The following is a 23663-nucleotide window of genomic DNA, read 5'->3' as shown; positions in this document are numbered from 1 at the left end:
AGAAACAAACAAATAAGGATTTGTAGTTAAAAATGTCATTCTTAATAAAAGCGTACTGTGCCATCCTTCTGAGCAAGTTAATAACAAGGCTGGAGGGACTGCCAATTTCGTAGAGCTGCTTAAGCACAAAATTTGCTTAAACATGGAAAAAATCCTTACTTGATAAATCAGGTTACCAGCCAATACTCCATGTGATGTATATTGTTGTGGAATGGTATTCACCTGTCTTTTGGTTAGCATGACAATCACTTAAATTTTAAGCTGGTAACCTTTGTTTTTTTTAAGCAAGGTGTTTTTACGCTTAAGCAAACTTTGTACTCTATGAATTGGCCCCACCTGGTCTACTGTACTAAAGGACACTGAATGTTCGGTTCAAAGCATAGGCTGATGTGGATTCTTAACTTAAGAACACAGCACTGATATTGGTGGGGACTCACATCATCATCCACGAACAGCAAGATGTTCCTGGTGGCTAGGTCTCGATGGATGATGTTGGACAGGTGGAGGTACCTCATGGCGTCGGCGATCTGCCCGGCGAACTCCAGCAGGAGGGTGATGGGGAAGGAGGGGCGCAGGGTGGGCTGCTTGATGTTCTCCAGGAGGGATCGTAGGGCAGCAAACTCCGTCACCTGTCGGAGGGGGCAGAGGGTAATCAATGCAAAACTAAAATGCCCAGCACGTTAGGACAGAATGACCATGACATAAATGATCAGCATGTTACCCCTTTCTGCTCAGCAAACAAATTCTTTTCTTAGAAGTTGTTTGAAATTGACCCCAGTGACCACAAATGGTGTGTTTCCAAACTGAGGCTCAAAAACGATCTGACCTCATCACATGCTGCTTCTGTGCCAAGTACAGGAGCTGCTTACAGTATCTTTCATGTGTAAATGGCTACGGCTTTATTTGATCGGGTTCCTTAGCTCAGGAATTTTTCTGAGTACAGAAATTACCTTGTCTACCAGTAAAAAGTCACGGTATGAATCCTTATGTCGACTGCCACTCAACTTTTTTTGCTTGGTGCATTAGACTGCTGTGCATGATTCTCTACTTCGGGAAAACTTAAATGACGACTATTTGTCATCCATTGCTCCATTTCACCTGGTACCCTGGACGAATTTTGTAAACAATTACCATGGAAAGTGGGCACTGAGCTTTCCTTAGCAGCTCCATGGAATACAGTCAATTCACAACAGTGTGCCTCCAAGAGTTTGAAGGTGTTGACCAATCACAATGCTTGAAATATTGCGACCCATTCTAAGAGCACAATGGGTTCGACAGATTTCAAGCAGCTGTGACTGGTCAAGGCATTGGAGGCGCACTTTTGTGAACTGCCTGTATTCTGTCCTAGTTGCAATGCAAACAGGCAGCAGCACCTACGGATTTCATGCACTGTGACTGGTCAAGGTGTTATAAATTCTTGGAGGCGCACTACTGTGAACTGCCTGTATTCTGTCCTGGTTGCAGTGCAAACAGGCAGCAGCACCTACCGGTAACTACCCCCTTTCCCTTCTGCTCCTATCGTCGGTAAATCTTACTGGTACCAATAAAGTGGTTTGCACTTAAAAAAGATTTATTTCCCTTTTTCTCCTTCCTTCCAGCATCCTCCTTTCAACTCACCAGCATCAACGATGTATCCACGTCCAGAACCACTCCAAACAGCTTGACCAGATTGTCGTGATTCAGCGAGTACATGATGGCTGCCTCCTTGACAAAGTCTTGCGCTTTGTCAGCTGACAGCTTCTCCGGGCTCAGGCACTTGACTGCTACTTGAATCTGCAGACGAGATGAGGAGATGGAAACGAGATGAGTCGACGTGATTAGGTGAGTGGGAAGAGAGGGGTAGTGACTATAATAGCCCTTGTCGGCAAATATCATTTAACGTTAAAATGTGAAATCTTTTAATTTCAATTTACAACCACAGAGAATGTCACAGGAAAGCTAAATGAAAGGAATGTGAAGAAAACTCAACTTCGTCAACCAAGGACAATAACACTTTGAAGTTACCCTCATTATTACAACCTTTGGTGCAATGTTCCTTTTACAAACAGGCTTTGACATGTACAAGATTATGTGCGTGTACACGTATTCAACACTGGACACTGGACACATAATGGTGCCTCTGAATTTTGTAATGTCAAAGGAAGAACCTATTTCAAAATTTGATGAATCATGAAAGAAAAGAGAAAATTCATTTAAGGTACACGTACTTTGTAGGAAATATCCAAATAGAAGTTTAAAAATAAGATCTCCAAAAACAGTGTAACAATTTTAACATATCTAAGCAATCTTATAATGTGCTTGCCAGGAATCATACTCTCTTGAGACATTTACAGGTAAATCAAGCAAATCCTTTTACTCCAGCCACACGTACTATATAAAAATTTGGGAAGAAGTCAATTCTCAAAAAAGTGCACTGCCCTGATGGCCCCCATATACAGATACTGAATTTTTCCTGCAGGCACTCGGGCTATTCTGGGAAATGCCAAAGCCGGATGAACTCTCACAGCACACAATTCAACAAAATCGCCAACGTTTTCTCAACGGACGACACAACAAACTCAAAGGACTCCTTTCAAACCATCAAAAACTTAGAGCCTTTGAAAACTTTGTGTTCAATACACCTGTACTAATCACTGAAAAAAGTCTCAATTCAACTCAAGGTTGCTGTTTTTCAAACTCGCTCCTCTGGAATGGTGATCAGCAGCGTGCAACCAGAAGATCTACCGGCTTACTGAAGCTTTTTTATTATTATTTTGGACATTTTATTTATACATGTACATGCAGCATATTACATATACATTAATGCATGCATATGCAAAAAGTACAGAACTTCAAGGCACTTTGTACATGTACATTATTACAACAGCAGTTAAAATATGACAAAGGGTTCGACAAAATAACAAGCAATTCACCAATTAAACAAACAAAATGCATAAGTAAATGTACATGTACAGTACCAGTATTTTTGAAAACATGTAATTGATACCTGCAGCTGGTTCAGGTGTGTTTGCTTATGGAAGTCAAGTGTTACGTAACCCTTACAATCTTAAAGCAGGGTGATAGAATTTGCATGTACCGGGGTGGTACATGTACCAGAAGGGAATAGTTCCTTGAACCATGGACGCGTTCTTTGCAGTGCAGTATCTGCAAAAAGAAAACAAATGGATGCCTTTCTCCAAGGTCTGAAAACCATTTTCCCTCGGATCTTCCTCTACCAACATGTCCAAGTACCGGTAAATAAATAATATTGTTGGTTTACAGTGCAACCAAAAATGAGGCATTATAGCCATTGGCATGAATGAACATGGTCTGTGTAGAAATGAAGGCCACTCTGAATTCCTTGAAACAACATGTCTCTAACTTCTGCATAATCTGGGTATGGAACTCCACGTGCAGAAGGAAAAAGGCAAAGTGTTTACGATAAAAACTGGTCAAAATTTAGGTACATGTACAGTACCGGTAAGGCCCAACGGTGGCTACTGAACCAGTTCTACAAGTATAAAAAAGCAAAGCCAGTCTACAAGATTGTACATGTAGACATGGTTCCACTGTAACACAACTAAAACCGGGCATGGATTTCCACGACTTTAGTGGGCAGTCACGGTAGTCACTTGTTATCACTGCAGTAGTCACAGTGACATAAAAAGGGACAGGTGTCTATGGCTTTTGGAATGGACTACGTAAGTAATCTTCAACTAAAAATACTGCTTCCATTGCAATGGCCAACAAAAATGATGTATGAATGCCACGTACATGTACAGTACTGGTACACGGTACATGTTCCCTCTGTACTGCAGTCAAGAGCAGGCATACACAATGTCTCTCCAGCTCTCCTGTGGTCCCTTTTTCACCACGAAAAATTGTGGGTTTTTTTTTCTACTGCAGAAAGCTTGTTTTTCACAGGTTGACAGGTGCCACTACACAAGAACATCATCATAAACATACATGTACATACAGGCTACAACACTAGTGGGGTCGTCTTTTCTCAATTGTTTGGCTCGGCGAGCAGGGTTTCAGCATTCGTTGATGAGAAGCACTCACCGTGTGAGTGTAAATACCCATCTGAATAGAACCAACATGCCAGAGGTTTTTAGGCACGCAATGCTTCATAATAAATCCGGACGACAAAAAAAAGAGCGCGCATGAAAAAAGGTTAGGTTTGTCATCTTTGCAATGCGAGCTCAAAAGAGCACAGGAGGGTACATCTATTCATGCCTTCTGTACACATGTGTGGTCGCTCAACCGTGGAAACAATTTATGGGCGTGTTTAAAGAAACTGTCTCTCCAGTATCTTCTTCCCCGTAGTCTATGAGATTTTCCAGTTTTGGGGGTTTTCTCAGGCAGATCCTTTTTACATCTTCAACTAGCCATGTGTGGACTAGTTTTCTTTTTTTCTTTTTTGTTCATATTTAGACATCTTCAGATGCAGGTTTTGCTGATAAGTTACATGTAAAGGTATATGCTTAAGAACTTTACATGTAACTTACATGTACTTACTGGTACTTCTGAAGGAATTTTACAAATTTGAGCTCCCCCTTACTAAATCCCTGAACTTGACACCCAGCCTATTCCCTTTATGTCACTGCCAAACTTTCAACTTAAGCTTGACCAATTCAGGCACGTTTTAGCCTTTTAGCCAGCAGTTCCAACTCCCGGGCAGTTTTCTCAGTTCACAGTCTCTTTAAAGCTCTCGATTTTTAGATTGGCTCATTTGTGGTTTGATCCCAACACAAAGAGGGGTGCACACCTTGTTCATTATTGAGACATCAGTCACGATGCAGGTGCCGATTACTGGCAAATCGCTGAATGAATTTCTGGCCAACTAATGTAGGAAAGTAACGGGCATTCAAACACTTCATTCACGACATGGGGGGGGGGAATTCAACAACGTGCCTTCATTTACAAAAAGTCATGCCTGTCTGCCCATATCAAAATACAAAGTGACGAACGGTTAAAACTGCTCTTAACCACAAATACTGGGAAAAGAACTCAGCCGAAAAGGGGCCACCACTCAATAATGACCCAAACAGAGGACTCATTCCTTTCAAATTAAATTTCCTCCCCGTTCGAGGGCACTGGATAATGAAGTTATCAAAAATGATCTGTCAACTTCAATCTTACCGGGAAGGGAAGGAGATAACCTCCCATACCCTAGTAAATGTCTGAGAAGCATAATTAATTCACATACATGTACACGTACAACGACACGTACAGTACAACACGTACACTACATGAGTCCAGAAAAATGTACGTGTATGGTGAACCTGAGTCCATACATTACACAGGCCCAACTCCTTTCTCTTCCCAATTAATGAAGATCCTAAAATCCAGGTTCATAATGATACAGTACCCCGTACATCCACAGGTTTTTTTTATTATTTCCCCTGATGTACGTGTATATCTTTCTTCAAACAGAAATGAAAGACACTTGTAATCGCTCTCAAGTTTACAATCAACACAAATAAATGAAGAGTTCATCTCGAAAAAAATGAACTATGGAACAGCTCCTTTAAAGCACTCCAAATTACAATTATGTGTCAAGGACATGAACAACAGAGGAGTAATTGGATAAATTCCATGTGGGTGAGTCAAGCCAAAAGCCAACAAACCATGGAAATCCTAGTCAGTTGCAAAGAACAAAAACAAAGATGTTACATGTATGGCCACTGACTTGTGCCTCCACAACTACTGGTGGATATGTGCTCTAATCTCACACGTACGTATGATACATGTACTGTACATGTACATGTACATGCAAGTCTGAATTTACCCCATAGGCCGGCATTGCCCAAGCTTAGGTTGTTACTGACAAAGCCCAAACAAAACCAATGAGGAACACATAAGGTCAGCCCTACATGCACATGTACAGTTATGTCGGTACATGTACATGTGCGTGAATAGTACGAACAAAAGTTGGCTGAAACGGTTGTCTTGTTTCCCTCACTAATTTCTTGCCGTTTTACTTTCAGTTCCTTAGTTTCTGTTCATTCTGAGAGCAGCGAGAGTTTGAATTCTGGCAGATCGATGAAGCTTTCCAAGAAAGCAAAATTTGTTTTCAATCAGTCAGGGAAAATGCTAAGGACTTCATGACATACAGGGTCTCAATTTGGTTTCCAGTGTTTAATCCCTTGAGAATGTGAGAAAAAACTTCACAGAAACAGACACTGAGTCAATGTTGAAAGAAACATACGGTTACTCTTGGCATCAGGACAAATATGGTACTTCTGAATAGTATCTCAGTCTGTATGAATGTCCAATACATTAGTAATATTTGGCATATTCTTGGAGTGAGTCTACCGAGGCATGCATGTGAGTAGGGAATTGAAGATGGTCTCACGCAGACAGGATGTGGCAAGATTTACACGAACCGTTTAATGGCTTTGGCACGCCTGTATCTCTCACTTTGGCGGTACTCAAGATAATGGGCTGACAGACGCGGAGAGCTTCATTTTTCTACAAGCACACACTTCATTTTACAGATATCAAAAGATGACTCCTTTTTCACTTGTGTTGCTAGTACAATAAACTTTTAAATAAAAAGGAGACAAATGTTTATGATATGAGAAACTCTCACAAATCTACTCTGGAATTTTCGTATGATTTCACGTTCATTATATTTTCAAAGACTTTGGGGGAATTCTTCTACCTGTGTCACACAGTACAAACATCCAATGTATACATGTACATGTAAACCTCCTGACCACAGCCTGCAGCCCAGAAACCATTAAACTAAACAATTACTTCATTGTGTGCTTGAGATATTAAAGATACTGAAATTTCATCCTGACAAATCCCTCTGGGGCCCATACCCAGGCTTGGCAGGCCCTAAGTTTCTCTTTAACTGGCCACACACACACACACTCTCTATGGAATGGTAAGATGATATGGCATACATTGTACATGTGCTTGGCATTTTGTGGATTTGGATTTTTAAGCTCAGGAGACACAGATCATGCACATGTACGTAGCCTTTACCAATTAAGAGCTTGGACTGGAACTTGTCCCTGCTGGAGCTGAAACAATGGACCTTTCTCATGAAATATGCAAATTAGACGGGTGCATGCGCGCTACTACCACTGGTTGGCAAGCGCGGCCGTCAACGCTGTCGGCAGTGTAGGCGAGCTGCTAGTAACCATAACCTGGAGCGTTGACGGTCAATCAAAACCATATTACAGCCTTTGTCCGATACTTGAGCACCCTTTTCTCGAAACGAAGTGAAGTTTTCAGTGTCCTGAGGTTAGAAAGTAACAATTCCTTGTCTTTAAGTTTGGCACTCATGTCGAACTATACAAGTACAAAAACGGCGATAGTGGCGTGCACATAAGAATTTGTATCGTTACATTATAGATTTAAGCAACTTTGCCAACTAGTGGTAGTAATGCGCCTGCCTTTTCATGGGAAAGGTCCATTACCAGTGCATGTACTCAGGATATTTACGTATGCTTCATTAATCACTGTGTTGTTTGAGATTGCTTTTTCTTTCTTGTTCAACTGACCAAAAAAAAAACTACATCGGCAAAAAAGAAAACTTCCCTCACTGAATAAATCCACACATCAAAATCCTTCGAAAGTTCACACCTTCTCCAATGTTCAATGGAGGCAACAAAACATTTTATTTCCCTAGTCTTGGCTGCAGAAAGTAACGGTAGAAAGAAAACTCAACATTTGTAGCAATACCGGTACTAGTAGCGGGGGTGTGAGAATTCAGCTTTTTAGCTGATTTCAGCTTTTTTTTTAGATGTTGACCCTGAATTTCAGCTTTTTTCAAATAGGCCTACCTGATCTGTACAAAAGAACAGGAAATTTTTACATTTCAGCTTTTCTTAGCTGTTTTCAGCTTTAATTTGAAATGGCCACTCACACCCCTGTAGGCCGTAGTAACATAAACCTTCATTCCATCATTTTTCTGGGAAAAAAAAAAAGCTTGAGCTCTTTCAAAAACACAGAAAATGAAACTGTACCAGTATATTCAATGCTTCATTTGCACAAGTGACTTCACGTCTGATGGCAAACAAGGAAGTGTGCTTGAGATTTGCAGGAACAAATAGTAGTCTTTGTTTCAGTGGTAAGTGAACCTATCATAAGGACGAAATCCTTTTGCTGAACAAAGACTAAGATTTACCCAAATTAGCGCAATGTGGAGACAAGACCACTGTCTGTGATTACTTTTCCAGTCTTTCTGGCCATCTGCATCAAATTTCAAAAACATCCACTTTTCTCAGGGCTAAACAAAGTTTGACATTCTTATGTTTATGTTTGTATTTTTACTTGGCAATATCTGGATTATACACAAGTAATGGTACCTGTGGAATCCGTCAGCCAGTGGCTTGCTGCAGTACCCATAAACACATGTCATTCTGACCCATAGCCAAGTCATTTGTAGCAAACCTTACCTTCTGGCCATCTTTGTCAGTCCATATCCCCTGCATCACCTTGCCAAACTCCCCTCTGCCCAGTTCCCGGTCCAGGATGTTGATAGCTGAGGCCGGGATGATGTGACCCCCTGAGGGTGAGCTCGTCTGCGAGGGCACCCTGACGATGGTGGGTTTGGTCTTGGATACCTTGGCATTCTTCTGAAATCAAAGGAAAACCCCTTTTGCATGCTTTGGCTCACAGTATTTCACCAAATTCTGTAGCATACACAGATTTAAGGTGGGGCTAAATTAATAACGGTAAACTCTTTTGACTTTCGTTGGACATAAATATAGCTCACCATTGATACCGTAGTTCAGGCAGTCTGTTGATTTACAGAATGAAAAACAAGTGAATGGGAACCTCAGGCTACCGAGCATTACCAGTAGGATCACAAAAAAAAAAATGCAGTCACTTGGTAATATTACAGCAAAGTAGATGGGACTTTGTGCGGTTCTCAAATGGTGCATAATTTATACCACAACAGTTCCAGGAACAATGCAGGATGTTATGTTCTGCAGCAAACACGAATTTCAGAGTTCCACAAACAGCAAAACCATAAGGGCTCCTTTAAAATTTGTGGGAACTGGATGACTCACAGATGCCACCTAACCACATCAATCTGGTTCCTGCCCCAAGGCAATGATGTTATTAACTGGGATAGGTTATTCCCATTATCCAATAGAAGACAAGGTCAAATCACTCTCCCTCCCCCCCCCATCACACCAAATCCTAAATCTAGCAAATGGGGTGCTCACTTTGTCCCCTGTGAACTCTCAGGGAACACTTTGCAATAAGGGGCTGTTTGTTTTTCTTTCTGGAGGTGTACCTACCAGCCGATTTTTCCAAGTTTAAAGTTCATTTTCCCAAATGAACTTTAAAGCTACATGTAGAGCCATCAAGAATCGTTAGACCTTCGTGTTCATACTGAACTTGACTTTTATTGAGCAAACTTTCTGCAATAGGTATAACTTTGCAACATGTCTATACCTCGGCACATCTGTAATTGGAAGAACTGCCCAACATGACATGTAGAATGTTACCACTGCTTTTTTTTCAAAAACTGTTGACATCTGACACCAGATGTGTTCTAGAAAAAAAAAACGATGTACATACATGTACATGTAAACTTAAGTTCTATCTAGCCCAGAAAATTGGACTGTACAGCAGCTATACGACTGACCAGACAACCTTTTCAGAAGTCACATGGCCATCAGACACTGTCTACGAGGGCCTTTTCAGGACTTGAAACTGACAGTGCAACTTTCTCTGCAACCCAGTTATCTTACCAGTGATCAACTACTTGCAGCACTCACTGAATCCTTGCTAAAACCAAGCAGACAACGGAAGCGAGAGAAGACAAGGAAGGAGGAAGTGTCAAAGAGTTTCAAGAAGGGGAGGGGAATACCCCAGAAAAGGATTTCCCCCCCCCCCAAAAAAAACCCACAAACACAATGAAAACAAATTTTCACATCTTGGGTTTTCAAGACAAAGACTGTTTCCTAAACCTTGGCCTTATCTGAAGCCTCGGATTCTGGCTTTTAAGTTTTGAACTTAGTCCCTTGTTAGACTGCCGACAGATTGATGACGTTCTGTTTCACTCAGTGGCAAAAGCTTGAAGCACTGGTACATTTTGCACAATAAACTTTGGAAAATGACTCTGAAATAAAATTGAAGATCTAGAGATGAAGCAAAAAGCCCAGGCATGCATGTACCAAAGGCTACATTTAGCAATGTGCGTTTAAGTCAGGCCAAGATGGCTGCCAACCAACAACTTGCCATGCCCACTGTATCCCTAAGCACTCACCCCAGGCTTGAATTTGCCCTTCTTAACTTTCTTCATGGACGCCCGTAGCCGCCGCCACTCGGGCTGAGTCATGCCCAGCTGCAGCACATCGTCGGTCTGGACGTAGGCGAGGTGATCGATGGCGGTCACCCCGAGCTTGCTGACAAAGTCCTGGTGGTACTGCTGCAGGCCCACTTCGCTCAGGAACTCATAGAGGGTGCCTTCGTAAGGCATGGTGGGGGAACCCTTAGCATGTCAGCCACTCAAGACCTGCTGGATTTAAGAGAGAAACACAAAGATGACTCACATTAGGTACTAAACAAGATGAAAAAAGTGGAATTTGCCCTGCTTTTTCTTGGCAATGTGGTTAAGTAGGGCCATCTCCAAATATGGCCTTGTAGAGACGTCTTTGGCTTCAGGCCTGGGGCTAATTTCATACAGCAGCTTAAGCACAAAAGTTTCTTAAGCGTGAAAAAAATTCCTTACAAAAAGAAAGGTTACCCGCCTGATTGTCACGCTAACCAAAAGACAGCTAAAGACCATCCCAAAACAATAGGGCTATACATCACATGGAGGTTTGGCTGGTTACCTGATTTATCGAGCAAGATTTCCTTTCGTTTAAGAAAATTTTTTTGTGTTAAAGCAGCTTAAGACTTTCGAGATAATCAAGACTGTTGGGTTAACTATCATGACCAAGTTAGGATACAAGGATGCCAATCCTAAAACAATGACCAAAAAAACTGAGTCGAATAGTTCTGCTTCATGCATTTCTATGCACCATCTTATCTTGTGAGGTATACATGTACATGTGAATCATAATACACAAACTTCTTTTTATACAAAAATGTTACACTGACGTACACAGGCTCTTTGCTTTTTTCCCCATCCTAAGCTACAAGTCTGTTCAATTTATAAGGACTGTTTTTTACTACACCCCTTGGGGTTTTTAGGTTGATGGAAATGTCAGATCCTTGGTCCTCAAGCCAGTTGAGAAACAGCATACATGTACATGTATATCACAGAAAATGCGCACGTTCCACATTCAACTTTATGCCTAGTAAATACCAGTACAAATCAGATTTCGTCCAGAATCTTCAGGCTAAACGACATGTACAGTAGATCACACCAATGTCTAAAAACCCAGTACATGTATGTACATGTACTGGTATGCTTCTTTTCCCTAAACAATTTTCAGTTGGTTTTACCTTTGCTCATCATAGTCTGTTGAGTTGGCCTACAAAGCTGAAAGGCTACGGCAATAAAAAAAAAACACAGGGCAATCATTTCCAATTCACCAGCCAACTCTACAATTTCAAACCCTCTGTCCCATTTTCACAATTTTTTTCAAAGGAGGTCATTTGTCCAGGAACTCAGATGTCAAAAGAGGTGTCTGGACCCAACACCTTCCCCTGGGGAATGTTTAGACTAATGGTAATTTTGTCTCCCCCCTCCAGGGTGCATATCAGGGGGTACGGCAGGGCAAGCTCTACAAGGCCCCCCTTGTAAATTGTCTGTTACCTATTTAATAAAGCCAGACGTTGCAACTAACTAAGCACTCTCAAGAGCTCCCCATTGTGTGCCGGCCAGCAAAAGAAAACACTCTTTCATTGATTTGTGCCAACTCTTAAAGATTCCAATATCCAGTGCCAAATAATACTTTCAAAGAATAACTATAAACAGCTTGAAGGTCAGGTTGGCAGTAAGCATTTTTTTCCTTCAACTAATGACACAGCTTCTGTGTTACAAGCTGCCCTAATTGTGTGGATTTTGTTTAGCTGTGATAACAATTGATACAGCACATGTAGGCCTCTGTACGAGGGCCTACATGTCGAGAACTCTGGTTCATATAGACTATATTCCGATTAGACGGTTTAACTACCTGACAATCTACCGGTATCCAGCCCTTCATGTACACTACATGTGCGGGTACCGGTATGTACACATGGGTACAGGTGCACATGTACATGTACATGTACCGATACTGTACATGTACAGTACATACTTGTAACCAATGTCACTTCATGCTGGCCAGTTGAAAATACCAGGAAGGATCGAGCCACATGCCCTGTGTATGATTTTTGTCACTGTCAAATGGAAAACAAAGATTATTTTACTGAAGTCCAGCTAAACCACACCAACTCCCTGCAAATATCCCACACATGGTCATTATCAGTACCACACAAAATGTAAACAAGTGCTAGTAAATGTAGGCAGGCATTGGCTTATCACAATTTGCAGTTTGAACACTGATTAAGACTAAACTCTTCAAATCTAAATCAAGCTACTGATAACCCAGTGGCCAATTCCCCTCCCCCCATAAGGGAACCCTTCCAACATGTTCAAACCACATCCAAGACCTCGGGTAAAATTCCCTCCCTAAAAGCAAACCCCAGAAACATTCTACCGGTACAAGTCCACAGTGAGATCTTATAATCCAGAACTGACAGGAGAAATGCATCTGGCAGTAGACCTCAACAACCAGCCCAGGGTAAATCCATTACCAAGACTGAGTAAACATGTAACTCCCCAAACATCACACTGACTGCATGAATATCACGTACACAGTCTGTACATAAGCATGGTACATACTGTAAACCAGTTTGTACATGTGCATGTGTGTTCTGCACAGTACAAATTGACATCTATGTTATGACAGCACAGTATTAAGCATAGGTCAACACACAAAGGTCACTCACCGTGAACTTTGCCAGCATTTGTTAGGAAAAATAGGAATTCCGTGTACATATACCAAGCCGTGGAATGTATGACCATATAACAATCGTCTCACAGAACAAACGTGCATGTTTTCATGGTACCGGCACAAGTGTGCTCTCATTTTTTTGGTCTCTCCCGACATACCGTAAGGAAGGAACACAAATGGATACAATGCAATTTGAATAAGCTAACATTTTCATGTACACTGTAAACCTTTTACAAGTCTATTTAAGCGGTAGTCTACCTACTGTACATTTTACGTGCTTGTAGAACACAAGCACGTACACACACGGCCAATCTATTAATTGAACCCTGGTTGAATGTACATGTAGCTTACTGGTAAGTCTGTATTCTGTCGTGTACTGGTGTGGTACATGTACCGTACCTGTGCTGTGCATCCATATACATGTATGTATGAAGTGACAAGTGGCACCATCCCAAATGCGGTAGGCCTACACCCATGTATGATACGCACAGTCCCTCTTTTTTTCTTTTAAGAACATCAGTTATGTAAAGACACACCCTATACATGTATCAGTAGATGTCAATTCAGATTTCATCCCAGGCAAACCCACCGGCAACATTTCCCTTCTCCATCTACACGTAATCCCGGCACACTGTGTCCAGCTCACCACATTTCAACAACAGCTTCCAGCCTGGCCCTCAAGATGGCACATGACCACCCTGAATATGACAATGGCCTCCCAAGGGTCTCAAAAGCACCTAGAAGACATGTCATTTTCCCACGCACTTGCCTTCTGATGGGTAAATTGCGGCCCAAATTTAATGCCCCAAAATCCAAGCAGCATCTGTTTAGCTTGGGGACACTGCAAAGCATTGCCTAGCGTCTGCCAAGATCCAATTCCCTCACCTTGAACCTCAGTCGCTTCAACAAGAAAAATTACCCACAAGCCTGGGGGGTTCCCCACTAAAGATTTTCTATCCAAACAGTCTAATTCACTCCTTGTTTGTGGATGATCTCAAGGGGAACATTGCATCCTCTGCTGGAGTGCTCCAACATCAAAGAACGGAAAAAAAGTGAAAACTCAATCTCTTTATCTTTGTGATTTAGGAAGCGGGACAAGTCTGCTGTTTCTAACAGTGGGGAGATTACTTACGCTTGGCTGGCAAGAAGGAATTGATGTCAGTATTTCACAGACCTGTCAAGTGTTGATCTTTTATGCCTGGGAGTTTTAAAGGGACTGCTGATGTCCTGGTAACAGCCACAAGGGTACAGGTACCATGGATGTTTTTTGGTCACAGCACAGCTCCCTTTTGCCCCAACCACCCTCCTGGAGTCCCACCGGTGGCCTATTGGACACAGATGCTACTGTACTCAGGCAGCAAGATAATTCACCACAGTCTGACATTGACAAAGTGCATGCTAAATGGGATCGCTGCTGGCTACGTACATGGATCAGGCTTGTTCAAACTGAGGGAGTAAATGTACATACATGTACAGGTACACATGGGTGGGGTCTCCATCTCAAGCGAGCCACATCTGGGATAAATTCACTGTGCCATAGATCCACCTACATGCACATCTGCACAGCATGAGTGTAGTCATGCTGCTGGTACATATAACATGTTTGTAAAGATAAGTACACCTGTTTCTCCAGAAATTTTTTTTTAACTTTCAACAACTACTTTCAGTTCTCTCTATGTACTGGTAGGCCAGTGCGTACAATCGTGCACCAGGAATAATTTGGTTTCATTTCATTTCTTATTTTGCAGGTCAGTACAATAAAATGACCAAAAACAAAAACAAAAAGCCCCCCTGCCGGATTGCTAATAAGTTAACTTAATAACTATCTGGTAGCTCTCTGGTTGAAATGATCAAGTATTTCAAGGTCAACAGGGTACATGTACACATATCTGGCATGTTGAAATAAACAAAAACCACCGTTTCCCAGACTCACCCACAACAATAATCTCTTGCATTTACAAACACAGCAATCACTCAGTCCAAATACAGGGCAAGCATTACCAAAAGTGAGGACCAGTGCAGCACACTCCTCTCCCAAAACAACATACCGTTTTGCCGCCCCTACAAACTGGGGTAGGTCAAAGTTCAGCATTAGAGAGCTGGAGGTCACGTAGGTGGGAGGAGAGCCAACACGCATTCCATACGCATCCTATCATCACTTTCTGTTTACACTGAATTGAATCACACCTTATCGCACCCTTCAGGTTCAACGGCATTTATACACTTATTGTGTCAGGTTACTTTGCAATAACAGATGAAGACCACACCATACAAGCTGTTTTAATTCTACATGTAATTCCTCCATGTTTGTCCAATGAAGCTATGAATTTTTTTAACACTAACCCTGAGTTTGATAACTTGGGTTCTAGTAAATATTCAAAATATTGCTATCACACTGCCACCTTTAAGGGCATCTAATCTGCTTAAGTTTTCACTCAAGTTTCCAAATCCTATGAAATATGTACCGGTATACTGCCATGAAAAATTGAGTGGGGGGGACCCTTTAGGAAGCATATCTATGCTTTTGAGAGGTTGAAGTGCTTGTTTACATGACAAAAAATGCAGAAGTTAGAAGTGATTTTTTTTAGTTTGCTGGTCTCTGAAACCGCCCATCTTTGCGGCAGGGCTTCTACAACGTGCACACAACAGTCATTGGCTGTTTGTCCGGGCCCGGATGATTTAGACAGACCTTTCACCGGGATGCTCAACAGTGCGACAGGAAGGCATTCACAGCCAACGCTGAGAAATAAATCATACCAGAGAAGGCTAAGTAGGTACATTAACTGAGGCCCTAATCATTTTCCTCTGGATGTTTGCACATCTACAAGTGCACCTGCAGATGCTGAGGTTCAGGCATAGGGACCTGTCAAGGAGAACTTGGGTACAAGGCCTGAATTACTTGAATGTCAAGGTGTTACTAAAACTGTGGCTTTCCAGTGGTTTGGGGCAGGTCCAATTCCATTGACAAAAAATCTAAACATCTGTCTAAGTACAGTGTATTTATAAGGAGCTCTAAGGCAGAGACAAGGGGCATCATGTAATTGAGAATCAGAAGTTTGACCTCCAGGACCACCCACAAGTATTCAGATTTTTTTTTTTTTTTACTTCAGAGGACAAAAACAAGTCTGTAAGAATGGCAAAATGAAACCAACTTTTTTAAAGTAATGTAAAGATTGACATTGCTGACGATTGTTTCAAGATCTCAGTCATCCTGCTTTCTGTCAGAGAAAACAGTTTTCAAGACCAACTTTGGAGGATTTATTGTTTGAGGGGATGGGATTTTAGGGTGAAGCTCCTTCTCCCCCCCCCCCCGAACCAATTTTTATGGGGGGGGGTACTACTTCTGTTAGGCCCTACATGTTAACTCAAATTGACTGTGATCAAAGTGGCAAAACACTCTTACTTGTGCAAGTAGGTCTGCACGTATCCTTCATTTTCCGACAAGGATGTGGGAATGTATTACGGTTAACACTGCCCCAGCATTCTACAAAGGAAAGGAATACAGGATATCTCCAATCTGGTCGCAAATATGAACAATTTCCTCTCCTGCAACAATTCCTCAGATAAAAGCAACAGCAATTTCCTTGTACTGTGTCAACACACAGTTCGACCTCGATCATTTGGAATTGAGTTGATGGTACAGACTGGGATTTGTTTCTGGATGGCAGTGCGCACGCAACTCCTCTTGGGGTGCACTTTTGTAGTTTGATTTGCAAGAAGGAAGACAAACCAAACAAATGGCAAAGATGAATGAGCGGGGAGATAACCTTTCACTTGCTTTTGTGATGCATGCATAATTAGGGCGAAAAACGGGAAAAAACGAAAGCGTAAGTTTTGGTTTCAATCAGTTTGGAAAACAGGGAAAAATAAACACATAAATATTTGTATTGGTACCGGTACCGTACATGTACCTATGTAATCAAGAGAGAATTAAACAATCAGTTACATGTGAAGTGTAGTCCAGATACAGTACATGTATGTTTTGACGACAGCGAAAGTTAAGTGGCGCAAGTGTCATATGATGAGTATATTCACACTTTCACAGAGCACCTCTGAGGCTCTGTGTAATTTTAACTGGTACCCAAGGGTTAACATGTCTCTGAAATTGAATTCTTGAGGACTATCCCGTGTAACATCTCAGAGAGCATGTGTGCCAGCATGCCGCCTTGAAGAAGCAACCAAGCTGCTGGAGCAGATGCCCCAAGAGGCCGGGCCAAGAAGTATCATTTTAATTGATTCAATTCCACCCTCAGTGTGGTGCTTGATATTACGAAGTGACCTTTGACCTCTGAAATCAACATTGCTCTATGGTTGAGTTCGTACATGTACATTACATGAAACTGCACAAATGAACATACAAAGTTCTCAGCTACGAAGAAATTGGGTTGTTAATTGGAGATGTCCCGATATATATTTCAAGAGAACACATCAAACTTTTACTCTATTATAAAAATCCAAATGGTCTACTCAACAGCAAATTTCAAGTGCTATTCAGTCAAATCACCGTGGTCAAATACTAGTGTACGTGTACCTGCAACTCTTTTTCAAAAATGAAATCGCTGCACCAAGTTCTATTGCATCTAAACTAAAGTAAAGCATACATGTACATACTGTCTACTTTTAGGAGACTTTCAAAAGGGCTCCGTTCTACATGGAGGAAAATATAACTGCATGTATTTTCCTTTGTTTCATTCAGATTTTGAAAGACATTAATTCCTTTGAAACTTGCCTTTTGCTTGTCAGAGCTCAGCAAAAGCCTGACCCCTAGTGCACTTTATAACTGTCGCCTTTTCAGTCATTAGTCCTTCAAACAAAAGAAATTGATATCTTCCTGTTGTCATGGGCATCAGCCACAGCCCTGCCAGCAAGCTCCATCGCCCACAGACAAAGGAGCAGCAGCAACATTTTTTTTTCTTTATCTGGTATGCAGATTATGTCATTTTGGGAGCCCCTGCAGTTGTTGTTCTTATCAACTCTCCCAGGCTTACTAGAGAAGCATGGAAAGAGATGGCCTTTGATAAAAAAAAAAGAAGTTGACCGATTCAACATTCATAAATTGGCACGTCATTAAGTAATCACAGGGAGCCTTGCAAGTCAATAGCTCCTCCATACCGTAGACTGATTGAATTCGCTTAGACATGTACATGTACCTAGGCCATGTATGCAAACACACACTCACAGGCCTTTTGGGTGGTGAGAAACCAGACCCCCTCTCAATGTGTGGATGCAGAGAAAAGGGTCTATGGGGAAATAGGGGCACATTTCCAAATGCATGTAGGATAACCTACTTAAATGTAAACAATGCCGACAAGACAGAGTGCTATCAAGTTTTCATGATTACATGTACAGGTGTATCTAAAGACTATCCCACATAATGGCATGTATACAATTGGAAGGCATAAACTGGTGCGGAATCCAGCACAAACAATGCACGTCTTAAAAAAAATAAGATTTCTACAGTGCCATGTTTAAAAAAAAAATAATTTCAAAAACACGGCACTCACAAACATACCATATGGATACATGTACCAGTACATAACTCATGTCCGTATATCTGTCGTGACAAAAGGAAGTTTCCAAAAGAAAAGTGAAAGAACCAAATTTAAAGATGTCACAAAGGTTACCAGAGATAACCAGTGACCTTATGTGTACATTTGCAAACACGATAAAATCAGCAAATTATCCTTATTGCATTCTGTATATGACTGTACCAGTATATTATATCCAGTAGTGCAAAGTTGAATACTGCACTGTGCATGTACAAACAGCGCTGAATTCTTAGCTATGTTCATTCATGCAACTGCGTGACACTTACATGTACCTGCAATCCTGCATGTGCACGTACATGTACCGTAACTTGCCATAAACAGAACCTTAAACCTTTCACGTGCCCACAGAAATTCATAGTGCAGACGTCCTGGGTGTGTTTTCTCAGAAGATAAAGCATCCACTGCATGGAAACTTGAACTGGTTGAAGCATCCTAATGATGGGATCTGAATGAAATCATCGCCCCACCCACACGTACAGGTAGAACCAGTCTATTAGGATAATGCTTGAGGTCCTCGCTGTACCAGACATGCAGTCACTGGTCGCTGTAAATATATTGAAGATTTTGATATACATGTACATTTTGTAAAGGTTTCTCTATGGACACAAACTGGAAAAAAAGATGAAATGAGTGGAATATAAAGTCAGTATACAACAACTGAATGTACCAGGGTATTTCCATACAACGGGATTGTGGTTTATCTGTTTACAAAAATTCAGATGTTACATTTTAAATTGAAGAGAAAAAATTTTTTCCAGAGGAACACTGTTTTGTACACACAAGAAAATGCAAGATACAACCCTTGTGAAGAAAGAACATTTTTTTCAAAAGCATAAAGAAGGTTTTGTTGTGAGATAATGAAGATCTCCAACACACTTCAGGAGGAACTGAAACGCTGAAATTTAAGTTTCAATTTGAAGTATATATTTCCCTTTATGATTTCCCTTCCCCGTTGTGTACCGGGTAACTTGCACATGGCCTAAGACATTCAAAACGAATTAACAACGAGAGGTTCCAACCAGAGATGTCTAACATAATGCTGAGCTATGGCAGTTGATAGACAAAGAAGGCAGCACAGCCCAAGTTATCAATCATACAATGTACGGTATCTCCGGTCTGATTATAAAACCATATTTCACAGAGAAAATGTATTTACATCGGTCATGCTCTGCAGATAGATAGATTGAAACGCTGAGTAATCGCAAGTTGACTGCAAATGCCACACACTCAAGAATGCCGAGCAAGGCTGTCGAAATACATGCACCATGAATCACATTCAGTACCTACTACTAATGTATTCAGAATCGACAAGTATCTCCACTGTACAAATACAATGTTTTCCTTCAGAAACACTTCTATCATGACATTGACCCCAACCGCCTAGGTCCTTTTGGCTAGGACACACCCTCAGTCCTCCGAAATTCTCCAAAACCGCCCGGAGGATTTTGAAGGACCGAGGATGGTTAGGATTAGCCCTAACCATTCTTTACATGCACCTGAAAGGCAATAGAGGGATTTCACATTAGCGCCGTCTGCGCATATCTGCATCGAAACCGAGGCTCTCTGTGTTTAACTTCGTCGCGTGCGCCCGCGGAGTCGACACAGTACATGCAGTATCCGGTTCGTAAGTGTGACACCACTTCAGTTTAAACCACGCCCACTGCACAAGATAAAGGACCATCGCAGGTATGTTAGTTTGCGGTCAATTGTCGTTATTTTTTCTTTTTGATTTTACGCGTCAAGTCATCCTGAAAGACTCTTCCACAAAACTTTTCAGCCTGAAAAGTCTGAATTTAACATACCTTTATGTATTTTGTGTCTTGACTTCTTACTTTCAATCATCTGATCGTATTAAGAATTGAAGCTGGCACATACAGCCTCGTTTTCAAACGCGGAAGTGCGCAGATCGACGCTAAAAGCGTCGTATTGGGATCCCTCTATACGGGCAGGCAAGGCACGGTAAGATTTATTCCTCTGTAAAATCCTAAGAGAAGTCACTGCTAAAAGGAATTGGACTTGTAAGTAGCACAGCAGCTAAAACAGAAAGTTGACTACCAGTACACATGTACATGACTTTTTTTCTGAACAGGATGGCACCACCTCCCAATGTGCTGTACATGTACCCCTACATGTACTAGACTGTTTATGTTACAGTGCACAATGACATTTGCCAGACCTGCAAAATAAAGCACATGCTGGATATTTTTGGAATCTATTTATAAACCTCTTTAGTCAAAAGGAGACTGGAGCACCAGCTTGAAATAATACACACCAATGAAATGTCAAACACGCCCACTCGAGAACAAGGCAGAACAAGTACACATTTAAGATATACTGGATAATTTGATTTTGTTGGCCTTCATGAACTACATGTAGCCAAATCTGTTATTACCATAGCTGTAAACAGTTACAGGGGTCACATTTAGTAATTTACACAACAAAAAAATCAACACCTGCTAAACACAGGCACTAAGATGTTCCAAATAATGTCTGCCACAGCGCAGCATCATTAGGTCCTCCTGTTTACCTGGCTCCTTCCTCAAGGGAGGATTAAGAGTCCCTCCTACCTGTACAATCCAATTAGAATTTAATTCAATAGTCCCTACAAAAGACTTAATAACCTCCTAGGGATGGGCGTCTGGGGGTGGGGTTGGGAAGGCCCATCGGGCCGAGTCATGGAATTTTGGAATGAAGAACCATTTACACTGTAGGGTTGACCACTGCCTTCTTGCAGGGGGGGGCCAGACGCTTCCCCTCCCAAGATCTTGACTTACTTCAACCGTTCCTTCTCTATGCAACACACATCTTCCAGACAATGTACATGTACATCACACCGGTATATACATGTACTTCTGCAGACATCAAATGTGTACAAGTTCTAGTCCAATGGAGCAAAATATCTTATGGTAATCACCAAATGTTATTAACTTACAGTGCCGACATACATGTACATTGTATGCTGCAAATAATACTCGGAGGACTCAAGGGAAGTTTTACTTCTTTTTATTCCCAACAATTAAAAAGCAAAAAGAAAAACCTAGTCAGGCAATCCATGAAAGTTCTGGCTCACTGAAAAGATGCTTTTCATCATCACCCTCACCATCATCCCTCAACAACCTAAGTCAGCCATCCCTGATGATTTGTCAATCTCAAATTGATAATACTCATTAAGGTCTAGGAAAGAGTTCCATATACACTGACAACACTTGATGCCCCTGTGCACAAACCTATGAGACTTGTCTGAAATAAAGGTTTTCTAAGGAAATGGTTCAGAATTTTCTAAGCTACATTTCACTTTTTAAGACTTGTTATCAATTGGTGTTGTCTATATATGGAACTCTTTCCAAGGTCTTTAAAGCAACTAGACATTTTCGAGGTCTGTGTCATTTAATTTTGAAAAAAATGTGGATTACGTGCTCACTGACTATTTATCCATGACACATCAACTAGGAATTTACAGGGAAAAAAATCTTCATGGTGTAAATATTCTCAAATATGTGTTAAGATAGACGACTAACTGCCCATGATCCGGTTCTGCGATGTTTATCATCCACAATTTATCAGCCATGTCAGTTATCGGAATAACTTTCACTTTCATCAATTATATCTGGGGAAGCCATGAATGTATCCTAGTATGTAAAAATTCTATGTCTTTATATTTTTTATCCACCATCCATGTTACCAGGGTTACAATTTTTTTCCAGCATGCCTAAAATGATAAGGCCTAATAGTAATCCTTCCTTTAAATAGTTATACGTAATTTTGGTCTTCAAAACTTGATCGGTTTAAAATTCATAACTGGCTTTTTTTTCAAATTCAACATGGGCCTAGGCTCTATTCACAGTGACCGACTGTGAATGTGATAGTAGGCCTATCAAAATCGGTCACTAGGCCTACTGATAGTTAGGCCTACCTGTCTTAGCCTGGCTTAACTTAGGCCTAGTAATAAAAACTGGACGCAAAATACCGATTAGCCCTTCAACTTTTGAATAGTATAGAGCCCACTTACTTATAAATGCTTTTCTTTCAGAAGTCAGGCGGTTGTCTTGGTCCGTATAGCGTAGCGTGTCCACTCAAGATCCGGTGCGCCTGGCCTGTTGACCGGCGTAAAATATCCGGCAGTCACGCTGTTTACTTTGACCTCCGTGAAGTCTTCGTCAGAGGGTCAACTCAGACAAATTGTCCCCACTATCCTCAGTTTATCCTCGCTGGCAACAGGAACCCCATGGAAAAATTCTCCAAATCCTAGTGGTATCCAAGGATGACGTTGGCGGTCTGGATGACTCTGCGGAAACGCTCCAAACGGAAGGAATTTGTGAGTCAATCGCTTTCCCTCCCTCAAGCGGGATCGATCGATCAAAAAGATGGCGAAAATACCGGAAGTGCGAAGGCGTACGGTACGGTACGGTACGGTACGGCTGGCTGTGCGGCGCGTGCGTGGAGCGCGCGATGGATGCGCGGGCGTGTTGCTGGGCTAGTTCAGTCTGGTTCCGCTGCATCACAGTATGTGCTCCTATTGCATCCCAAGGGGGACAGAGGAGGACAGAAAGAGACGTTGTAGATTGTCGTACATCGTGCTAGAGGGGGCTATTCTGATTGATTGGTCCATGTTTTTTTCTGTTTTAAAGAGCAGCTCTAGGGAAAACATGTTTTCTCTGATTTTATCTTGTCAAATAAATATGGAAGTGTCCAAATCGAACGCAGTGTCATATTTCTTCAGAGCTCAACTATAACAAGCTAAAAAGGGCTTTTTCCTGTTCATACCAACTAGATACGAATTCTAAATTAAGATTGCGTCATTCGGAGAAAACGAGGTGAACCCTCGCCCTCTGTTAGCAGTGGATAAACCCTCGTGAGTGCCGCAAACAATGCATGTAGCCATTGTTTAGCATGCACAAGGATGTATTCACTACGAACATACTCAATCATCTACATGCAGAATTCGCATCTTGGCATAAACAGAAGAAAAAAACCTTTTTAGCTTGTTGTAGTTGAGCTCTGGAGACAAATGACACTGCGTTTGATTTGAATGCTTCAATTTTTAAGTTAAACAGATGAAATTAGAGAAAACATGTTTCCTTGGAGGATGCTCTTTAAGAACACAAAAACGGCTACTCATACACTACTGGTGATTCTTATTATGAGGGCCTGCGTATGACGTCCCGTTCAGGAGGACATGTATTGTTATTTAGATTTAATAACAATGAATGACAAA

General features: G+C 41.4%; 2 protein-coding genes across 6 annotated transcripts in view; one reads left to right on the top strand and one right to left on the bottom strand.

Moving 5' to 3' along the window:
• LOC147796501 (uncharacterized) overlaps positions 1-23026 on the bottom strand; it is a 45145-nt gene extending 22119 nt beyond the window's left edge. For 2 of the 5 annotated variants that reach the window (XM_087147321.1, XM_087147318.1), the window contains exons 1-5: positions 22458-23025; positions 10220-10471; positions 8394-8573; positions 1618-1773; positions 438-629 (exon numbers count right to left, since the gene is read on the bottom strand). In XM_087147321.1, coding sequence (XP_087003447.1) covers positions 438-629; positions 1618-1773; positions 8394-8573; positions 10220-10432 — 741 coding nt within the window. In that variant the 5' untranslated portion in view covers positions 10433-10471; positions 22458-23025. Of the gene's footprint in view, positions 1-437; positions 630-1617; positions 1774-8393; positions 8574-10219; positions 10472-22457 lie in introns of all 5 variants that reach the window. The other 3 variants (XM_087147320.1, XM_087147319.1, XM_087147322.1) reach the window with 3 other exon arrangements.
• Positions 22710-23663, top strand: part of LOC147796500 (trypsin Blo t 3-like) — a 3179-nt gene continuing 2225 nt past the window's right edge. The window contains exon 1 of the mRNA XM_087147596.1: positions 22710-22845. Coding sequence (XP_087003722.1) covers positions 22710-22845 — 136 coding nt within the window. The remainder of the gene's footprint in view (positions 22846-23663) is intronic.

This window comes from Acanthaster planci, linkage group LG16, assembly GCF_054643075.1.
Source record: "Acanthaster planci isolate LZ-2023a linkage group LG16, COTS_SCS, whole genome shotgun sequence".
Lineage (NCBI taxonomy): Eukaryota > Metazoa > Echinodermata > Asteroidea > Valvatida > Acanthasteridae > Acanthaster > Acanthaster planci.
The sequence above is the reverse complement of the archived record's forward strand: the minus strand, read 5'-3'. Positions and strand labels throughout refer to the sequence as shown.